The 23,268-nt window shown below is 39.1% G+C and overlaps 1 protein-coding gene across 2 annotated transcripts; it reads right to left on the reverse strand.

Annotated features, from left to right (window-relative positions):
* Positions 1-385: 385 nt before the first annotated feature.
* LOC145488192 (uncharacterized) lies at positions 386-22,001 on the reverse strand. 2 transcript variants are annotated; one of them, XM_081466996.1, is made up of 15 exons: positions 21,691-22,001; positions 21,356-21,465; positions 17,576-18,002; positions 16,919-17,038; positions 14,934-15,008; positions 14,273-14,388; positions 13,479-13,725; positions 12,757-12,979; positions 12,070-12,150; positions 10,977-11,146; positions 9,261-10,104; positions 4,651-8,681; positions 4,167-4,269; positions 3,561-3,594; positions 386-2,292 (listed from the first exon to the last, which is right to left on the reverse strand). In XM_081466996.1, the coding sequence occupies exons 2-14, from the start codon at positions 21,400-21,402 to the stop codon at positions 3,587-3,589; spliced, it is 6,492 nt and encodes a 2,163-aa protein (XP_081323122.1). In that variant the 5' UTR covers positions 21,403-21,465; positions 21,691-22,001; the 3' UTR covers positions 386-2,292; positions 3,561-3,586. The 2 variants fall into 2 exon arrangements, with proteins under 2 accessions (XP_081323122.1, XP_081323123.1); XM_081466997.1 differs by lacking the exon at positions 12,070-12,150 and having other exon boundaries at positions 21,691-22,000.
* Between the last annotated feature and the right edge of the window lie 1,267 nt (positions 22,002-23,268).

Raw genomic sequence — 23,268 nt, forward strand, 5'->3', positions numbered from 1 at the left:
GGGTTTAATTTGAGTGTCGAAAAGAAATTGGTTTTGCATTACTATGCAACTCGCGCCACTTTTTCATCCAATATGAAGTAAAACCAAGTCCAATCGTCTCTCTCTCGCGCTCGTTTTCCCACGCTTTGCGTGAGCTACATGTAATTACTCCGAGTTTTGATTGGTTCACTGGATTGTCCATGTCCTTTGTGCATGGTTAGAGTAATTACTTTGGTTTTGGTTTAACGACACCCATTGAAAACCGTTCTATTTGATCCGGGTTACTGACATCAATCAATGTGAAATCAGCGGAGTCCCTGTGCCCAAATTGGATCTCAGGTCGTCTCGTGTATTGAAGTTAAGATGGCGGCGAGGGAAGTTGACGAAACAACAACACAAAACAATATTAATAGAAAGATTGATGACCTCTTTATTTATTTGTTTCTATCTAATAGCACAAAATAGTTATTTTATCTGTATCGGAGCTATGCAATGTTACAAAACATTTTAATCACAAACATTCCACATTTTATACAATCAACTATGTGGATATGCCGAAGACTTCAATTTCATTGAAAAGAAAAATGTAAACAAAATAATTCTCTTTATCCGACGCTTTACAGTGGTAGCAAAATTAATCACAAATATTATTTCTCAATTCAGTCATACAAAAGCTGCGATACTTTTACCTACATACGTCATAAATTTTCATTCAGTGATATATAGCGATACAGTGTATGTACCAGGTATAAACTTTCCTCACAAATGAAAACTGGCTCAACAAACTCGTCTATGACATTTCAAGGAAAACAAACAAAGCTGCCTTCTACACTCCTTCGCAGTTTTCTTTTCCTTTCCGGCCATATCATTTCTCTTCAGGTAATAAAGCCCTGTTCATTCTTGCAAATAATATAAATAAATTCTTAACTGGTTCTTTTGTGTTGTGTATATCTACGTATTTACACTTTTGATTTGCTTAATGATGATTATTATTTTACACCCATGAATTATTTGCGAAATAACTTGAACATTTTTAACTTCCCCCAAAATAAAGTTGAAACTGACGAAAAAAGGAACGCTGAACAGAGAACCGTTACATTCTTAGAAAAAAAAATCTACCCCACCCCTACATGGCTGGACTGATCATAATCATAATCACCTTTCAAAGAGGTCCTTCTTGAGCATGCCCACGATTATAGAACGCTGAACAGAGAACCGTTCAATTACTCGTATCATTCATGACAACAAAAATCTTAGCTACCCCACCCCTACATGGGTGGAATAGATCATAATCATAATCACCTTCACAGAGGTCCTTCTTGAGCATGCCCAAGATTATAGAACGCTGAACAAAGAACCGTTCAATTTCTCGTATCATTCATGACAACAAAAATCTTAGCTACCCCACCCCTACATGGGTGGAATAGATCATAATCATCTTCACAGAGGTCCTTCTTGACCATGCCCAAGATTATAGAACGCTGAACAGAGAACCGTTCAATTTCTCGTATCATTCATGACAACAAAAATCTTAGCTACCCCACCCCTACATGGGTGGAATAGATCATAATCATATTCACCTTTCAAGGAGGTTTGTATGCAAGACAAGAGAACATATACACCTTTCCAAGAACTGAAATTATATATTAAGATATTGCTTGCAAACATTCCCTCCGGAAATAAAATAATTTCTCCTCCTTCATACGAATAACAGAAGGACCTCAATATGGCTGAAAATGGAAATGACATACCAGTATTTGGCAAGCCCTTGCAATCTTTGTTTCTGAGGTAACGTGATCACGATAATCTTTACTTTGCCAGTTTCATATAACAAACTTGTGGTACGACTTCTGACTCTACTCATACCAATACACATGTATCAACAGCCGCTTTGGAACAGATTTCCGATAACACGGAATGGAAAGAAAATCTTTAATCCTACTTTGTATAAAAGCATGGCAATTATAATTGGCAAACATTTTGAAAAAGAAACATTCTCAACCACCACCCTAGAAATAAACATCAGACAACAAAAGCTTTTAAGCTAGGTATAATTCTAAATTTTTTAACCACCACTATGTTTACAAATCGATTTTCTTGTCCCCACGGCTGTTGATTTTGACCGCAAGTTTAACGTGTTCTACTGCATTAGAACTATAAAATAACGCTAGTTCACCGACTATGCACAGCAATTTTTAGTCACCTATAACTAAACAAGGATGAGATTATTTACACCCAGTACTGATTACTTGACGTGGTTTCGTGTTGTAAACAGAAGGATCAAGAGTGATAGTTCTTGGACCCACTGCGTATCTGAAACAAATGAGCACAAAAACACTCATTACTCCTTACTGTGGCTAGGACACGCGTCACACTTAATGACGTTCGCGCGAAAATTTTCCAACATTAATTTTTTTCCGAGACTTGAGACATGCATGACATGGAGTGTGAATTTGCGTGGGCAGCGAGACTCTAGTGGGTTGAAGGACGCTCGCGCTAATTGTTTCTGTGCATCCTTACTGCGCACGCAACTTCACACGCCACGTCATGCATGGTCATGTATAAGAGCGCGCGCCAAGAAAGTAGTACAAGTAACAGTAAGTAGTAAGAAAGTAGCGCCAAGTACAAGTCCGATTGTGCAGAAATTTGAGAACTGGACATTTTTTTGTCAGTTGAGAATTTTATGGTCCATGAAGACAACTACCCTGAGCAAATAGATAATTGCTCACTGAACACCAGTGACTTGGCACTCGATGAAATGCGACTCTCTTAATTGGAGAATAAAACAATCATAGTGATATCGTGCCTATAGAGATTCATCTGTTGGGTTAGTCTTAATGACTATCTTAACCATTAGGACACAGTTGTTTACAACTTTTGGAATAAACAGTAGTTACGATTGAGTCAATCAATTAATCAGTCAATCAATCAATCAATCAATCAATCAATCAATCAATCAATCAATCAGTCAATCAGAGAAACTCCACAATAATGTATTAATTACTTTGGAGAACAAATACAAAAGAGCACCATAGAAAAATAAATGGAACAGATGGCTATGCTCAAGGAGGGAAGAACATATCATCATGCATATTAACATTGCATTGTTGTTTAGTTAAGATTTCAGAGTTTACTGTTAATTAGTTAGCTTTTTCATTAATGCCTGTAGAGCGGTTTTCAATTGAAAGACGAAAGTGATTCGGATTTGCTTTGGTTTTATTTAAACTTGCTTTGCGATTGGTTTAAAAAATCTTGCTCCACCAATTTTAGGTCCGTTGCGTTGCTTTTTGGCTGCATCAGTTGCATTTGCTTTAATTTGAGTTTTACAACACTCAAACGAAAACCGCTCTAACAAGCATGAAATAAGAGATTAAGTTTTAATAACAAGATGAACTGATTAAAACAACTAAACGCTTAAATTCGTAGAAATGGTTAGAACCGTTTGGAAGTGTTACTGGAAGCATTAGTGAGATTGAAAGATCCGAGTTAAATTGCAAAAGATTCAATGGTATAAAAATGAAAACGTGAGAAAGTTAGAGATTTATCAGGCAAAGACAAAAGTCAACCTTACATGTACTTACTTCATGAGATTCAAGGACATTTTCTTTCATTCTCCTGGCAAATAGAACAGATTTGTCGTGAATTCTTACTCATCATACTAGAAACAGCCGATCAAACGGCCCCTAAGTAAAGCCAGTGCTTAAACGTTACAACGTAGAACATCAACAGAGCGGTTTTCAAATGACACATTATATGCGTTATGTTGTGTTTTCCGTTTTGTGAACTCTGCATTGATAAAAAAAATATCTTGGAATTGCTTATTATGAATCAAAATGGTGATGTCGCTTTCTTAGGCAATGGCGTTGTAGACTCACGACTTACCTATTTAGCAGTACCTTGGAGACTTTTCCTGTGTTTAAGTTCTGACAGGTTTAAATGGTGTTCTGAATTACTGAAGTAACCGCTCTGTCTGTTATGTAGCTTATTTCACGACAAAGAAATTTTTAATGGGAATAATATAATGCGGTAGTTGCAAGTTCCTCAGTTTTAAAGTGGCCAAAGGAACTCAGTTAGCTTGCCTGAGGATAATTTTCTTATACATTATATTTTTGAAAAATTACGTTAAAAATTGTTCATTGTTAACTTTTTCAAGCACGTTCGCGACATGAACAAAGACAAAGACATACCTTCCGTTATTCCCCCTTTCTCCCTCAAGGCTTTCATGGCTGCTACAACTCCGCGAGGCACCACAGTTGTGTCTGTCTGTGCCTCCTCCAAGATGAAATTAAACTGAAAATAACAACGTCACTTTATCAGTACAGGGAGCGAGCCAAATCACGTGCCTAAAAGAAGCGAGAGGCCGAGTGACTGCATGTGCGTGCGAGGGTGGGTAAGCATGGCCTGCAACAATGCCTTTTCTAAATGGAGAAATGCCGCTTTTTTCTATTTATTTAGCGGGAGGGGAGAAGCGGAGCGGGAAAAGGAGGTTCTTGTCTTTCCCCTTCAAATTTCAACTCCAACACTTCAGTGAGAAAAAAAATACCCATTCAGACCTATTGTCAACTATCTCTTATAAAAAACACTTCATTAGTTGAATATAATAAATATAATACACAATCATAAAAACTATCATGTACGCTTCATATACTGTATGTCGTAGAAAGTTCTTACATTGCCCTCCTTGTTGCAAGTCGTCTTGACTGATGGCTTCCGATCAGCTCCCTCGATAATATAGGTAGGCAGCGAATGTCTCTTAGTGGGGTCCTGTTGTTCCGTGGTCTTGGTTCTCATCACCACAGCCGGGAACGGCTTACTGTCTGCTACTGCTGACTTCACAGGTGGCTGTGGCTTAGCTGAGGGTTGAGGAGGTGGCACGTCTGGCTTGCTGCTGCTGTGGTCATTCGTTTGCTGTTTAGTGTGTGTCCAAGACACTCCTTTAGCTTGGATTGTAGGAGGTTTCTTGGCATCTGTTGAAGGCATGCCATTGTTGCTCTGCGACTTTTCATTGGCAGGCAGTATCTGGAACTTGGAACCACTAAAAATGGCCGACTGAGGCCTATCTCGCGTTACTTTGTTCTGAGCCCGTGACTGGTCACGCATTATCTGGTCACGTAATGCAGCAGCGTTGGACATATATTTAGAGGAAATGTGAGATCCACCATCGGTTTTGTCACTTTGCACTTTTGGAGCGCCTTGGGACGTGGACGAAGTGTTAGAGTAGATAATTTCATATTTGGTTTTTCCAGAGTCTGTTTTCTTCGCCAGAGGATGACTTGGCGTCCTCTCTACCTTGGAGTCAGACTTTACAACTTGATCACTAGAAGATTGTTCCTCCCTGGCTGACATCGAAACCACAGGAGCTGTGGGTTTACCCGCCGAAACCACTGAAGGCTTACCCAGGACCAAGGGAGCTGTCTTCGGAGACTTTTCAACATCTTTTTGTGTGGTGTTATCGGGTTGCTTTGTTTCTAATGTTCCTGTCACTGGAGCTTCGCTATGCAGTGACGCAGTGGAGTGTGCTGCTGATGGGACAGTAGGCTTGCTTGGAACTGCAGGAGGTGCAGGAGAGGATTTCGCTTGGAAATCAACTGGCCTCACGCCTTTCTTTGCTTGTGCATCAAATGAAACCGGTTTAAACGCTGACGACCACACCCTGGGTCTCTGCTTAGTCTCTGTTTCTGGTCCCACCCAGCTCCTGGGTCTCTCTACAGGAGCCGTACCAGGGTTTCTCCTCAGTAGCATATTCGGGGGCTTCGGAGGAACGTCTGCTTTGGATTCAGACTCGTTCGCTTTCTCTGCTGCCTTAGCTGCCGATGAGATGAAGCTTAGATCAGCTGCGAGGTCGGAGTAGCGGCGGAGCGGCGGAACAGTGAAAGGAGGAGGCTTGGGCATATCTTCAGAGTCTGTAGCGGACATTTGAATAGGAGACGACGCCGGTGAAGGCGAGGAAATCCCACTAGAGTCAGACGAATTGGATGTTCTTGAATCAGATTTTGCCAATTTACTTTTCTCTTGACCAGCATTGCTCTCCCTTACATCAGACTCTTCAGATTTGGTTTGGTCTTGCACAGTACCGCTCTTGAAGTCTCTCAGAATTCCTGCTGGCATACTCAGCGGCCGCTGAAGCTTTACGTTTATAGGTTTTTTTGCTGTAGGCGGTTTTCCATGTATACCTGCTGTTTGTTCCTCTGTTTGTGATGCGGGAGGCTTTGATACACCCGCAGTAATTGACACGCTTGTCCATCCTGCAGTCTTGTCCGCCGAGTTGCTGAGCGGGGTGGGCCCGGGCGGTTTACTGTCAAGTGAAGAGGGGCTCTTGGGCTTCTCAAGAGTCGCAAACCCAGAATCAGTCGACCGGGCACTGTCAAGTGCTACAGGGGAGGGTAAGCTGGACGAGCGAGGTGATACAGTCGGTGGTGAAGAAGAAGGAGAGCGGGGAGGTTCAGAAGATTGCCTTAAAGATGACAGATCTAAACTGAGCTCCGGCTTTTCTTCGACATGCGATGAAGCGCTCTCAGGTTGAACGCACTGTCTTTCCGTAACGGCGTCAGTCTTGTCTTCTTTGTGCTGGACACGAACATTTTCTTTTGTACGTTGCTCGTCAGAGTCTATCTTAAACAGCTTCTCAAAATGTCCATAACTTGAGAACTCCACTTGTTTAGTCTCAGCCACGATCACCTCTTCAGAGGAAGGATCTTTCGTTTGGACTACAGGTTCGACTTTCTTGTAAACTAAAGGAGTTGTCTTGCTCTCCAGTGTTTTCAATTCACTCGAAGAAGGCACAGGTTCTTGATCTAACTCCTGCAGCTTTGCTTCTAAATCCTTCAGTTTGTCATCTGAACCAGAAATAGGTTTTGTTTCTGGAGTAACAGGGGCCTCTGCTACAAAATCCTGCTTTCCAACAGTTACAATCTTAATGGGAGTCTCTTGTACAGGAAGATCATGCTGTTCATCTGGAAGCGTCTTTACATACATTTCTACTTCAGGTTTGGACCGTGGCGTTGTAGTTTCTTCAACAGGACTTGCATTGACGCATTCTTGTTTTTCTGGTAAAACCTGAGGGTCCAGCCTTGCAGGTTCTGTGGATGGATTAAATGACGAGAGAGCGGGCGCTTGAAAATCAACTTTCACGCCCGCTTCTTTGAAAAACGGAACTGGCTTCACTGTTTTTTCTGGTTTTTCAGGTTTAACTTGTTGTTCCGGTTTTATGGGTTGTGTCCCTACGGGTTTTGAGGGCGCAGGCTGCTGGATTTCTGGTTCTTTAATGACCGTGGCTGGTATAATTATTCGGTCTGGTTTGTCCGGTTTTATTTGATTTTCTAGTATGGCAAGGTCAAGCAAAGGATCTGGTCCAACAGGAGTCTTAGCTGACGAGGACTGGAACTGTTCAACTTTAACTTCCGCTTCTCGGACAACCGGAACTGGCTTAGCTTTGGTTTCTGGTTTTCCAGGTTTACCTTGCAAATCCGGTTTTGCAGGTTTCACCTGTGGTTCTGGTCTCGCAGCTTCTATGATTGGAGTAAACGACGAGCGTGCATACTGTTCAACATCAACATCTGGTTCAACTTTAACTTCCATTTCCTTGACTAACTCAACTGCCTTAGCGGTAGTTTCTGGTACACCCGGTTTTATAGTCGTGTCCAAAACTTGTTGTGATCCTGATTCCTTGGAATTCTCATTTGTAACCATGATTGTTTTAGCTTCAATTTGGCTTGATTCAATTATCTTTGGTTTTTGCAATGATTCCTTGATCTGGTCACCGATCGAACTCCGCTGTAATTCCACGCTAGGCTTTGCTTTTACGCTCACTTCAGGTATTACTGGCACGACATTCTGTTTGACTTCTAGTTCTGGCCTTGCAGGTTTTTCATCTTCGTGAGGTACTGGCCTAGAATCCACATCTGTAGTGACACTTGCATTTGGAGCATCGACACTTGGTGATGTAGGATGTGCCATGGTCTCAGTAGAGTCTTTTTGATTTTCATTAGCAGGGGCAGTATATCCTATGTCTATCTTAACAATCATATCATCCTCTGTGGCCTTGGGTTCGTCCACCGGTATAACGGCATTGACGGGCGCTTGAGGCTCGTTCATCCATGGAAATAAACCTTCACTAATGTCGAGTTTCTTTCGAGGTGTTTCTTTTTCTGGTTCTTCTTTCTTGTCATCTTCCACAGAATTAAGAAACCCCTCTAGGGGTACCACGTTAGGATTAGCAAACTGACAGGGAGGGGTAAGTGGAGGCGTTTCAAAATCCGCCGGTGGCGGAATGGCACTAATGACGTCCAAACTGGATCCAGTATCAGGTTCCTCCAAGTGCCCTACTTGGACATCATCCGACAGGTCTTCAGGAGGAGTTACAATAAGGTGCTCGGGGCTCTGATCGAACCCTGAATCATGTTCCTTTTCTTCACCCTCTTGGCTCGTTTGTATTGTCTGGGTTTCTAATAACGGAGGTGGAATATCAGTTAAGCTTGAGGACTCGGGTTCAGAATAAAGCGGAGGAGGTGGAACGACAGGAAATAGATCTTTTCCATCAGGGACGTAACCTTGTTCAGGGACCGACTCGAGAGCAGTCTCCTGTCTTGACTTTAGCAAAGTTGGAGCTCGTGAATCACTAGTACCGTGACCAGGAAACATTCCAATATTCTGCATGCCTACATAACCGTTGAGTGTTCCGGGAAAATCGTCACTCGCGGAGCCTGCAAAACGAAAGAAACGGAGTTTTATCAAAATATCAAGCATCTGTGGAGGGATCACGTCTTTGAAATTTTAATTTTTCTTAACCTGTCGAGCGTAAGAGGTAAAAAAGCGCGAGAAAAAACGTGGCCGCGGGCGTGACGACAAGAAAGTGTGAAGAGGGGCTGGGTACAGTCTATGATATACCACAGGGATGCCAGACAGTTACCGCCAGACAGTTACTGCGGATTACCATGTTTCCACAGGATCACCAGTAAGTAATCTTCGCGCAGTGCTACCACATTATGTATCCGAGTCTAACTTTAAGGTCATGGAAAGTATGGAGAGATGACAATCACAGGAACATCGAGAATCTTTATAATCTGAGCTTCGACCCGTACAATTCCATCACTGATGGCTCTACAGTGGTCCATGTTAAGTCGTCGGTGGTTGCTCAGTTTTGTAGCTTTGCACGCAATAATCCAAGAAATTACACACAGACAGGACAGTTGAGCACAATTGTACGCCTAAGAGACACGACGTTCAGGACTTGACGGGTTAATGATAGCGTGTCTCATCAACAGAGTATCTTCAGCTCTTACCCTCAAGTATATCCGCTTCAAAATCCGTCAATGGTCCAACCGGGGTCTCACACTCGTCCAGCGGGGGAGGTAATTCATCCGGAGGGGGAGGAGGAACAAATATGGGGATACCCCTCAAGTCGCTCAATTCATCCTGTTCAGGTTCCTTGTCTAGAGAGTGACGATTCGTTTCAAGGTCCAATGACAGTGAAGCACGATCAATGCTTCTTGCTTCCTTATCTTGTTTCAACTGAACGCTCACTTCCTTCTCTCTACCTATTCCATTAACTACTTTACTCTCCCGTGATCCCTGCTTCGCTAGTCTTGGTGCAGGCTGTGGGGGAGTGGGGCGGTCCGGCCGCGGAGGTGCAGGTCGTTTCTTGTGACTCGGCTTCAACTTCACGTCGCCTACAGCTGGTGTATGACACGCATTAGAGCTAGCCACAGGAGGGGGATTATTAGCTTTCACGGCCACTCCAGCGCCATCAACTTGCGTCTCAGATTTCACACCCGTAAATAACGCCTTAGGAGCTGCTGGACGCGGGGGAGGAGGCGGAGCCGCTCTGCGTCTGCTCTTAGTATCCGGTGTGGATGTCTTGATGTCAGGAGAGTCTGATCGCGATGAAATAGTACTCAGATCTGGAGTGGAAGCGGACGTTACACCGTTCTTTTTAATTGGGCTCAGGTCTTGATCTCGTAACGCTCCATTTGTCAGGTTACCAGGCTGGTTTTGCTTTAGATTCGCAAACTTGTAAGCGTAAGGTAAGGGAGGGATTGGCGGCTTTTTTATCGTAGTTGCTTCACTGGAGTTTCTTCTCTCTTTTGTTGGAACTGAGCCATTAGACGCAGAGTGCTTCTGAGAATCCTGAAACAATGAATATAATAAACTGAGAAATAAAGTACCTTAAAAATCAGTAGGCTATGCCACGCCATCTTAACTCGAACAGAGAATCATACGAATGTTACCGGTTTCGCACCCAAGCGAGCTCACACCCCTGAACTCACTAAAAACTTTCTATTTCGAGTTCGCCTTTACCTTCAACGGATTAAATAGCGAGAAATAAACATGTTTTGTAAGATTTTGTTTCATTATGCCCATAATGTTGTCTTTTTTTGCTCGGTAGGAGAAAGATACATTTTAAGCACTTGATCGCTAGTTGAGTCTATGTGGGTGCGAACTCGGTGGGTGCGAACTCGCTTGGGAGCGAAACTTCCAGCTACCAAACATACATATAATGTATATTTATACCCGGTTTCAAAATAATCGTAGATGATATAAAAATAAAAAAAGAACCCTACAGTTATACCGTTTAACACAATTGCCGTGTGGGAATCCGATAAGTGACGTAGTTTTCTTTTGACTAAACCAATTTCGATATGTTAAAATTCAGACTAACACAAGACCTCACCACGAGGCTCTGCGGAATAAACCCCACAAACTCTGTAGTTATTCCCAGAGCCTCGTACTGAGGTCTATTGTTTTAGGCTGAATTTTAATATATCGAAATTGGTCTATTGTCCAGTGAAGCTGGCGTCTCTAAAATCTTGGGATAGATTGCTTCATGATCACTCAGCTAAAATTACGTTTTAAATAGCAGGAGTGACTTGGGCAGGTAACCTTCTCAAACGGTACTTAGCGCGGCGGAGAGTGAACAGCTGTTGGGGGTACCCCGGGGCAAATTTACGACGAGCTATTTGAACCATGACAACCATTGCTGGCCGGTTGAATTTGCTCACCTCTTTGGTAATGTGTCCATTCTGCTGGGACAACGCATTATTCTGTTTCTCATCTACAAGTACTTCTAACGATTTGCTTCTCTGCTTCCACGACATCTTGTTTTCCTTGTCTCCCTCGATCGTTGCAGACGAATCTAACTCCAACCCGTCGCCACAGCTTTTCCTGTGTTCTGGAAAAATGAACGAGTACAAAATAAATAATGAGATGTACTTCATGTGAGGACCGTTGGCTGTTGAGAAGCATCGAAACTGTTGTGCTTCGTCGACAAATTATGAAGCTACATTACTTGCAAAAAGTTTCGGACGATTCACTTTCGGACACTTTTTATCTCATTTCGGACAAATTTCGGACAAAATTTACGGACACTGTGATGAAACACAGCTTAAGTAAATTTACGCCTAGAAAACAGGAATTAGACAGAAAAGACATCTGTGAAAATGACAGTTTTATAGGACCCTCAAGGTTTTAGAGATATACCGGGGAGAAATCAATGCAAATTCTATCAAGCCGTTACGTATCTCAAGCAATGTCTCAACTTGAGTTTGCCTCATAAAGGAAACTACGAGCTAATAGTATGTAGCTACTTAAAAATTTTATACTGTACTGCAAATATTTCGAACGCTTACAAATTTCGGACGGTTTTATCTTCGGATACTTTTTTGGTCCGAAAATAAAATCGTCCGCAATTTTTTACAAGTAGACTATCCCCGGAATTAGTGACAATATACGTGGCAAACGGAGCTGTCCTTATGAAGATATGAATGATCATCGCAGTTATATACACAGAATGTTCCCAAGAGCATTTCACAACTTACAATTAGTTTATGCAAAATTTGGTGGGCAAACAGAGTAAATTATGGGGAATTAGAAAAACAAGAGAATGATTCGTAATCAGTCATTCCAGTCTGACTCGTACCAGTTATTAAAGTTTCAGCCCATCGCATGCTATGGAAAGATTGCATTACTCTAGTTTTGAGAAAAGCTTGGCATTCACAGAATTTTGACCTCATCACAGCAAAGTAACAGGTTCACGAGTAATGTTACAAGGTTACCAATAATCAACGAAATCAGGATTAGCGTTCAAGTACTCACTACGGTTATGTGGGGAATTAGATGGCGAGTCATCATCGGTTACAGAGGCCTTGATTATTGTAAGGCTGTTACGCTTTAGAGCTGTATTGAGAAATGAAGTGATCAGTTAGAAAATCAAAAGTATTCCACATGCACTATACCTGAATCATACCATCACCAGGCGGTCCCTTCCATAAATTAGCATTCATTAAAGTTATCATTCAGCATTAGTATCATAAGCGTTTGTATTAGCATTACAATTTAGGTTAGGCTTAGCATTTAGCCTTCCAGTTAATATTAGAATAAGCATTAGTGTTGGAACTAGAATTTAGCAATAGAACTTAGTAATTAATATTAGTATTATCATTAACAGTAGCATTAAAATGAATATTTTTCTATTTTAATTACAGTAGTAATTTAGTGCTTTTAAATTTTGGGTTACTACATACATGCTGTATACTTTTTTACATGTACTGAGGTAACATTGTGTGTCAAATAAGAACATAGTTGTCATCATCATCATCATCATAATTAAAATTATTATCATTAAATTGTTTCTTAGTGACTCTGTTGTGCACACACCTTGATGCTCTTGGATTCAATCTCTACATTGCCTAACCTGAAGCCAAAGATATTCATCTCTAACCCTCACTTTCAGTCAATAACAACCCAATATTTACTTGGCTTGTAACCTTTTTCAGTTCTTACCTCTTTTATCTATTAATCTAACTTGACTGACACCAATTTCATCAACAGTACTGCCTGCTTCAAGGAACTCATGTTTGAAGTCTATTTCCTGTAGAGAGTGATGACGAGGGTTGAGGCCCTCCCGTGAACAGACTCGCATCACCAGTTGCTTCATTGTCATGTCCAGAGACACATGGTATGATTTCTTCACTCCATTTGGTAGGATAAGTTGAAGAATTTTATTCTGTCAAGAAAAAAGATTTCTTCAGTTATCATTGACCACCTGGATTGAACCGAATGACATTCTGAAACTACATCCAAAATGTATTCAAACCCAGGGGTAGGGTAGACTCCCATATAAAAAGAATGCGGTACTCGTTGTACCTTTTAGGGGTTAAAAAGGCGTTTTTGGTAACTCTTAGGGTGTTCAGCCTCAAAAGGTCCACAGCGGGAGCTTTCGTGGTATCTCTTAGGGTATTGAGCCGAAAAAAAAGACAGGAGATATTTGACAATCAACTTTAAGAGTAGAAGGTATTCGAAGCAATTATCTTTATCACTATCAAAAGTTATGAAAGTGTCACTTAATGTTTTTTTTCTTAATGGTACCTAAAGGAGTAAAAAAATAATTTCTAGCTACACCCACAAAACAGGATTTTGGTACCTCTAAAGGGTTCTTTTTCAAAATTTCTGATGAGCACCCCCGTCCTTTTATATCGTAGTCCCCCTGGGATTCAAACCATTACCTCCTCTCCTTCTGCATCAAGTAAATCCTCTACAGATTCATCTTCAACCTTGACACTCCCAGCACTATTTTGTGAAGTCATCACTGTTCTTATAATTGCAACTTCCCTGATCTTCAATGAACCAATGGCTGTACCAGAGTCAAAGGTTACTTTTCTTGCTCCTGTTCTTGGCAAAGACAACTGATGCTCGGCAGGAATGAGATTTTCCTTTTCGCAAATCATTTCAAACAGCTCACTCATTGTCAACCTAACAAAATTCAACACATCAAATTTTAAGTGAAACGAGATCATAACACATGTGCCGTAATGGTAAAGCTGAATAGGCCAGCACAAGTTACATGTTGTATGGTGACACATTCCAAAATTTAATAACTAAATTTTGGAATGTGTCACCATACATGTACAACATGTAACTTGTGCTGGCCTATTCAGCTTTATCATTACAACACACTGTCACGCTCACTCTTTCCAATGACTCACAGCCTATTTCACATGTATTTAGGCACCAGACCCATCATATATGGGTGAAAGTATGGGTAGGGCATTTACTGACCTGCATCAAAGTGGTTTTCTTTCTAGACTTGATGTAACAAAAGAGGAGACAAAATTCATTGAAAGGGTTACAGAGAAAACTAAGGTTTAACTACTCAGAAAACAATCTGCCGGTTCTAGATTTTAAATAGCAAATTCTCTCCTGGGTGTAACAAAGTCAAATGAGGATGAGATAATAACTATTAATTTTTAAATCAACCAAGGAAAGATGACTGTGTATTAAATACAGCAATACTACTTACAGTCCAGGAACAGACATGACTGTTGACTGTTTATCAGGAAGTTTGATCATCAGTGATACTTTGGTATGCTGTACATTACTTGTTGAATCAGGATCAGATATCTGTCTTATTACGGCCTGTAGACACAGACAAATTCAAAATGTTAATTCTCATAACTTGTTGCCACACTTTCTCCTTATATTAGTTCTAGGAGTTTGGCAGGATATCAGCAAACTATCCTTCTGTTGATATTCTTTCTTTATTGTCACAACCTTTCTGTTTGGCAACATATTGTTATATTGTAAGCTTCAGTCACATATTATAACTGGTACTAGATACCTAAATAGAGACTTGATCTATTCATACATGCAAGGATCATAGAAGCATCCAAAACATATCAAACTTTGGATGTGTATTTTGTATTCAAGTCTATCAAAATTGACTGTTCATTCCATTTACTATTATCCAAGACAACTGAGAGAGATCCATAATATATGAAAAATAAATGCAAAGGGAAAACATGTCATATGTAAGAAAAAAATAGCCTTTGAGTTATATCTCTTCCTTCCTATAGGAGAGCAGCTATTCTGCCATTCATACAATCATGTAAATATAGAAGATGGTAAAATTTGCTTCTTCAAACAAATTAGCAGTGTACTATTTTAGGTAACACTATGCATACCTTTCTTTCTGGCTGCTTCAGAAGTAATGCAGCCTTATTTAAAGTGGAGGCCATTCTCTTCAATGTGGTTAAGAACTGTAAATAAGAATCAAAACAGACTTCAAAATTTACTTCACAAATGCAGAGACAACTCACTATGCAGCAACACCGAGGAAAATGTTTAGAAGTCAGTGCCAAGTTACAGTGTCACCAAGAAATATGTGATTACAATAACCGACAGTCTTCCAGCCAACCACTTGAACAGTCTACAATCTATGTAAACACATGCTCTAGGTCAGTGTTTTCAAATGGCAGACATTGTAACACACCACAATGCAGCTCTGATAAACAGAGAAATAATCAATGTTTGGAAGAGTTCCAACTTCAGGTAGATCACACATTTGACACTGAATTTTGAAAATACACGTACCCTTGCACTCACAAAGTTCCCTAATAATAATTAACAGAGGGTTACAAAATTGAATCTGACTGAATGTGAGCAAATTACAAATTACACAACATTATTCACTTTTTCTTACCAGCTTTCAATAGTAACATTTACAGGCACTTCTTTCTAACTGATTGTTCTCAATATACAGTGTACATCCAAAGATAAATTTAAATCAAACCTGCTCTGAACATTAAACAACTGAAAAAATGTCTAGATGAAAACATCTGGCAAACATCCACACATACTTGGCTTACACTGAGTACACTAATTAAGACTCAATGCTAATATTTACAGTAGCTGTATTAAAATGGAATAAAACTGAAGACATTGATGCCAAGTACTTGGTAATAAAAATGTACCTTATTTCTACAAATTAAACCTATCACCAAAAGTTATTTAGACTAAAAAACTTGATAAAATACATGTATGCTGACACTGGCTTAAAAATTGTTTCAGGACCTTTCAGTTGCTGCTTCAACCTCCCCCAGCTAAAAAAATGTAAATAAGCAACAGCTTCCCTGATGTGATATGAATAAAAAACAAAGAGAAAAATGTACAATAAAATGTGTTAATGAAGGGTCTGTGGAAAGGGGGGTTGGAATTCAAAACGAGAGTAAAACAATAGGGTAATAATAATTAGTAATATATAGATTTATCGTTGTTTTGAATTCCAAGTCCCTTTCCATAGAACCGTCATTAACACATTTATTGTACATTTTTTCCTTTCTTTTTTCTTCACATAACATCAGGGACGCTGTTGTTTATTAACGTTTTTTAGCCGAAGAAGGTTGCAGCAGTAACTGAAACGTCCTGAAATAATTCTTAAGCCAGTGGCAATATATTTTTATCAAATTTTTAATGCTGCCTGACTACAGTCCAAATGGCAGATCAGTGTGGGGAGGGAGGGGGGTTAGTGGGTGTAAGTAACAACAACATAATTATGCTTTAATAAAGCATAATGTTATTGTTGCATAAGCACTTTCATTTTTCATTTTGATTGTGTTTCCACTTATAAAGGATTTTACATTATGTAAACTAACAAACGAAAGGAAAATTACATTGTAGACCTATAAAAAACAATGCTAACTGTAAGTAGGCCTAAATTTCTCCATATTTTGTGCTTAAAGTTGGATCTTTCAGGTGAAATTGTGACTGTCAGTGACAATAAATTTTCATTTAAGTTTAACATGAATTTCATTTAAGTTGATTTCATATAAACTCATGGTATTAATATTAATTTCATAGTTGGCCAGGATGTGTAAGCTAGTCAGTACCCCATAAGAAGGTACATGTACTGCATGTAGATATTTATAAGGCTACAGTACATGAGGTTGCCTTTTAACCGTACTCCATGACTGAGATGACATGTTTGTTTCTCCCTGTGAATGATATTATGATTGGTTGGAAAGAGTCAAAATTGTTTTGAATGTGTTCTCTAAGCAAGTGTGCTTGTAAACTACAATCATTATGTAAAATTTGGTTCCAAGACAGGCTAACCAAAAGTTATAAATTCTACTAAGCTTTTATTTGTTTCTTATCTCTCTGTGATGAATACCTGTTCAGCTTGATCTTCTTTAGCAAAACGTATGCCAAACATTGACACTCCATCCTGCCACTTGACAAATGTTGAGTTCCTTGCACAAGTTGTATTTACATTCACCTGGTACTCCATTATCTAGAAAAAATAAAACAGATTGACCATTTAAATACTGATTTAATGACCAGCCAAAAATTTGGTTTAAAAGGCAGTTAATTTAGTTTAATATACTGCTGGAAAAAAAAATCTGAAAATCGCAAAATAAAAATATTTTTTTCCTATTTTAATGGCCTCCCTCACTCGTAAAAATATTTACCTTCAGATAACCTATCATTAGAAAACAAAACAAGCTAAATTAAGTTCAGGGGTTAAATTTGCAAGCAGAAAAATACTACATTCATAAATTTGCACTTGGAAAAATAACAAGCAAATTAATTACACCAGTCCTACTAATTAGTTTCTCAGGGTTTGCAAATAAATTATCCAAACTACTAGACTGCAACATACTGTGAAAGGCAAAGAAGTTTTTATCAGGCACACATCTGAATAGTGTTATAACCTGATTAAAAGTTAATTTTTAAAAGGTAGAATAACTGTGCACAGAACATGGTAATAGAGATATTCTACTGATAATTCGGGAAACTTATTCAATGTAGACCAAACCAGAAAACTTACTCTTTTTGACTTCTCAACGGCAATAATTCTGAATGGCTTGTTCGCATTTCCTTGGACCTGAACAAAGCAAATGGGAAGGAATCCATCCACCTCAAGTTTCCATTCTTTTTCAGCGCTGTCATTAGTGTAAAGCATTCCATAAAATGTTGCCAAAAGTTTTTCTCCAGCATGTGCAAGTGACACCTTTTGCTCGCTGCCAGGCTTCACTTTTAATCCACCCCCCTGATCACTGTCATGATCATCAAGTTTCCTAAACACTAGAGCTTGGGGCTCTTTAGCTCGATCCTGTGATTGTTTTAGTAAAGCTTTGCGATGTGTTGTACTCAAGGTTTTTGGAATATCATCTTCTTGTATCTCTACGTCCACTGGATCACATTTTATGGCCTTCTGTGGTGGGGGAGGGGCTCGCTGCTTTGAAGAAAGCACCCTGTGTATTAGAAAAAATACTGTTATCAACAATAATAAATGTACATTTATTGGAACTTGATGAAAAACATTACATCTATGCACACACAAAAAGGAATAACAGAGGGACAGCTGATAAGCAAATGAATTTAAGCTAGTTAGATACTTATATTTTAAAATTTTATTTCCAGTACATTGTTCTGTGAAATAATAGGCAGATGAATTAAAATTATATGATTAAAATAAATTCAGCAGTGGTTACTGACTGAAAGAATTATTAAAAGGAGATATTTTCTTGATGAAGAAAGAAATTCTGACTCGCATCTAACAACAATAGAAATGTCAATCAATCTGAAATTAGAATAACACATAAATATTTACACTGCTTTGACCTCAGAGCAACAAAGATCAAAGATGTGTCCACCACAATATTTGTTTCAAAGACTTGCACGTAGTATGTTAATAAATATTTTTCTTAAAACAAAACTTTGAGTTTCCAGGTTCTTAACTCTTTCTGCGCTAATTCAACATATAAATGTAATTTAAATGACCAAGGTAGATTACATACTGACAACTGATGCAAAATTTCATCATTTTGAAGTCAAATATGAACAGCAATCCATCATGCAAGTCTCACAAACAGCATGTAGGAATTAGGACCTTGCACCATAGGAGGAGGACAGAACATGATCATCTTGTCATGTTTGTATTAGGACAAAGAGCTGTCCAATTTGAGAAATAAGTCCTACCGATTTTACAGCCAGCAATAGAAATGTTTTGAAACAATATTTCCCAAATTGTTCATGAATTGCGTAATAATATTACCTGCAAATTGAAATATATTGTGCAAAGAACCATATACTCTACTTTCTAATTTGGGAATAATCTTTAGTTATCTAGTTTATATTAACAGTAACCATTTAAAACTGTCCTACAGAACTTTTATATCACACATAGTGGATCATTTTCTTTTCATTCCCCGATGATGCTGTAGATTGGTGAAAGCTTGGAATAAAATAGAAATTATATTAACACTTGAATATAGTTATAGTAAGCTCCCTCTGAGTCTCCAGGTGGAATAATATATTGCTTCATTATATTACTGCAAGGCCATTATCCCAATATATTTAAGAGTTAAAAAAAATGCCAGCTGTCAAGTGTTGACAATCATGCCTTTTACTGCTTTAAAAACATAAAACTCTTAGCTGACTACACTCCTGGAGAGCAGATCATCACCATATTTCCCAATAAGATATCAATATGGCATAAAATTGGTATTATTAATAATAATCTCTCTAAGCTGACATAGAGAGAACAGTTTGACTTCCTGAAGTTTACAGTTCATACAGCTGCCAGTTGTATGCATCTCCTAAGCTGTATATGTGAAATATGATGCAACGACGAAGCAGGTACATGAAGAATATTAAAAGCGCCCTAGCCTTATGTGTGCAGTGGAAAATGTTTTCCTACACTTTGAAAATCTTTATCTAGATTTGTGTCTGAATGCCACTGATGTACAGTTCTGATATACAGCTTAGGTTGCTCAAAAATAACATGACACAGAGGTCAAGGAAGGGAGGAGTGGGAAACAAGTGAACTATACATACATAAGCACTGTGCCTGTAAGTAGAAATATTGCCTCATTGGCTAATCTGATATTGCTACTGGTATCAGTGAAATACAGGACACGAACTGACGTCAATTGAAGACAGTCGTCTGCCTATGCCTTACTGTCTCCCCCACACATCTGGTGTTCTCTAAATAGTTTTGTCACAATTTTCAAGATGACAGCTCCATGATGAAGTATACTGTTTTTAAATCAGTCTTATCTGACAGAAATAATGTACTACGGAATTTTTCAGCTAATAAATATTTTACAATGCAGTAACAATTTAATAAACTTTTTATGGACACCTCCCAGAGCGAGACACCTCTCTCTAAATGGACACTTTGTTATTGTCAGGCAGCTACAAAAAAATGCGCATATAAACATTTCACCTCTCCTACAAAGCAGACCATTTTCCTAGTCCAAAGAGTGCTTGCTTACTCATAGGCACTTAGAGGGTTCGACTGGAAGTTTACAAATCTGATTGGTTCTCCCACTGTAGTGTATATTCACTATAGACAATCACGCACAGGTTGCTCTCAAAACAGAAAATTCCTCTTAATTTTAGGCTCAAAAAAGCTTAAAATGGTAGGTTTTAGACTGCAATAATTTAGAGTATCTACTGGCTGACCTCATTTTCTCTGAGCAATAGTCAACTTGGCTGCACCTTGTTGACTATTTCCTCGTCTAAAACTAAAGTATTTAGCAAAATTGTCAATCCCATGTATTGTAGACTGAGATATCTGTTTTAAATCACACAAACCTATGCACCAAGACCAAGAGTATACTTGTATGTTGCCCATAGGCGTGTCTGCTATGGACTAAGTCACAGGTATTTCTTTAAAAATAAATCATGACCACAACAATAGCCATTATATCGGAATTTCCTGTTCAAAATTTAATTTAGGCTCCATTTGTTCCACCTTTAGGCTTTTCCTTTGTATGCTATGGTTTAACAAAACAAAAGATTTTTTGCGTTATTTAAAAATTATGCAAGCAACACATTTCTAAAAGAGAAGATGGATAAACATTGAACTAAGTATTTCGAATCGTAAATGTCTGTTGTTTGGGCACGAACTTTTCTGTATAAGCCTTCGGTAAACTGTAGATTTACCTGAGTGTAATACATAAGCTTAACAGACTTTCCTTATAACTGAAAGTCCAAATGTTCATACTAAATTTTTAACCTAGCATATGAAACAGAATTAATTCAAAGCTCCAAATATTGCATAGAACACAATTCTTTGTACTTTCCCATTGGAAATGATAGAAAAACATATTGCGGATTCCTGATAGTTTATGCTATCGGAAATCTAAAAATAATATTTTCGAATCATAGTTTCTAATTGTTTGCTTTTCTTATCCGCACAGTGTGAAATTCCAGGTTTAGAAGGCAACCGACAGATTTGAGCTCACATCTAATCGGAAAGTGCATATTGACCTTCGTTAAAAAGAACATGTAATACTCTCTAAAACCACAGCACGTGTAAATCTTAAGTATTTTGACGGCAAAGGATAATTTTAACTCTACGAGTGAGCCGATATATTCGTACGTTTGACGAGTTTTACGTAAATTAAAATTCATCTGGTTGAAATTGTTTTGGTTCTATTTCAGTAACAGGCCGAACTAAAAATGCGAAATCCGTCTTTACGTGAAAATATTTACGACGCGTAAGGCTATGCCCTAGGAATGGTGATATTTTCGTTTTTAGGTCGGGTAATCTGAGAACGAAAGGCCGCTTACACAAATGTTACAATTTACAGCTTACCTTCCACTTGGGGCCAATGTACCGTCCCCCAAGGCGCCGGAGTCCATGTTTAATGATTTTGAGTGTTTGCTACGTATTCATTTCTTCTTCAGTGATTAGACCTAACCCAACTGAAAGAAACAACAAAATTATTTCACTCCTGACTTGAGTCACGCTTTATTTGCGCGCTTTCTTGTTGTCTAAAGCAACAGCACAACACTACGTTGACATGCACATGAGCGAGAGTGCAGTTCTAGTTGTCACCAGAGATGGTCTCCAAAGGTGGAAAATAATAGTGAGAACAAAGCTATTCCAAAGGAAATTAATGCAAAAATACATCAGAAAAATTACATTACCTTTTCTCTTTTGCAGTCCAGTTTTGAAGCAATGCTAACTGAATTAGAATCAATAAAATTTCACTCCGCGGGGCACAACAACTCAAGTGCCGAAACTCGATCGTCGTTTATTTCAAGATTCACAACCTGTTCTCTTCCTTTCAGGTGGCATGCCAACGTATTATGCATAACATGAAACCTCCAGTGTGTCTGTAAAAGGTCCGTTACGTCTTTCTCATTTCTAGAAAACTCCAGGGAGAAAAATAGTATGCGGCAGGTTACAAATGAATGAATCAGTGAGCCGTGAGCCGCCGACTAAAAACTGTTTACTCTTCGTCAGTCCCATGGGGCAAGTAGCGCAACACTATTTCCACAGGGGTGGGCAAAGGTGACACTTCGATTTTAATATTTATTTTAAAATAGTGTCGTAGAATTTATGCATTTCACGTTCTTCACATCCCATATTTAATGATCATGGCTGACAGAAATAATGTGCACAAATCCTAGTACATACAATCCTACATGCAGACTTCTCCTATTTTGGACCAAGTAAACAACAAAGCTGCACTAACGCTGTGAGCCACTGAACTTGGAAAATAAATTATGAAAGGGTATTATGAGGTAATGCGGAACTACTTGTGATGTGAGGGCAGTCTAGCTTTCAAACAAGCCCATAAATCTTATATTTGCAAAATGAAAAAGCTCAACGTTAAGAAACTGTTTGTTACTCAGGCCTGCCTACACGTTTTACATGACACGTATCTGTACATGTCGTCCTCACGGTGCTGTTGTCAAAAACGGCAATCTAACAAATTGACGTCAGTTTTTCATGCGTCTGTCCTGTTATTGATCATGAATTACGTCAAAGTAGTTGTGGATCAGCAGACTACTTCAGCGACAGTGTTATGACGAAATTCATTGTCAATGACATAATATTTCCTTTTCTTCTTCTTTGTTTTTTCTTTTTCTGTCAAGAAACCATTTACCGAAAGGTAGCGTTTGTCTCTCCGTTTCTTGTGTTAAAAAAATCGTCTGGAGCCTCAAATCATTCGTTTATATCGATTTCTTTCGAACTCACAATATCACGTAGGTTTGTGGAGGGAAAACCACGAAGACTTTCCCTAAATCGAATCGCTAAGGAAGAATTACCATAAGTATTTTCCTTACAATGAAAAAATCGTTATACCTTCTACCTAAACTAACTTGACACGCTGCAAGCGACTGTAAAACGGGCCTAGACGGGGCGGGGGGGGGGGGGGGGAGGGGGATCTCCTATATGAAAAGGTCGGGGATGCTCGTCGTCTCGGGTATAAATCAAGGATTCTGGTCTCACTTAGGGTGTTGATGACGAAACGTTACCATTTTTAGCTGTCAAAGTATCCTTTAGGGTGCACTCGAGGAAATAATATTAAAAGAAACGCTCTCATTTAATTTCTGTTTTCAGGCTTGATTTCCGCTGATCTCTCGAGAACCCAAATCGGGTCTACAAGTGCGCACGGGATCCTTCCTTGAACAGTGGCTAGATATCGAACCTCTTCCGTTTCGGCAGGTTTCTTTTGCAGGTCACAGGTCACAGGTCACAGGTCACAGGTCACAGGT

Source organism: Orbicella franksi, chromosome 5 (assembly GCF_964199315.1).
Source record: "Orbicella franksi chromosome 5, jaOrbFran1.1, whole genome shotgun sequence".
NCBI lineage: Eukaryota > Metazoa > Cnidaria > Anthozoa > Scleractinia > Merulinidae > Orbicella > Orbicella franksi.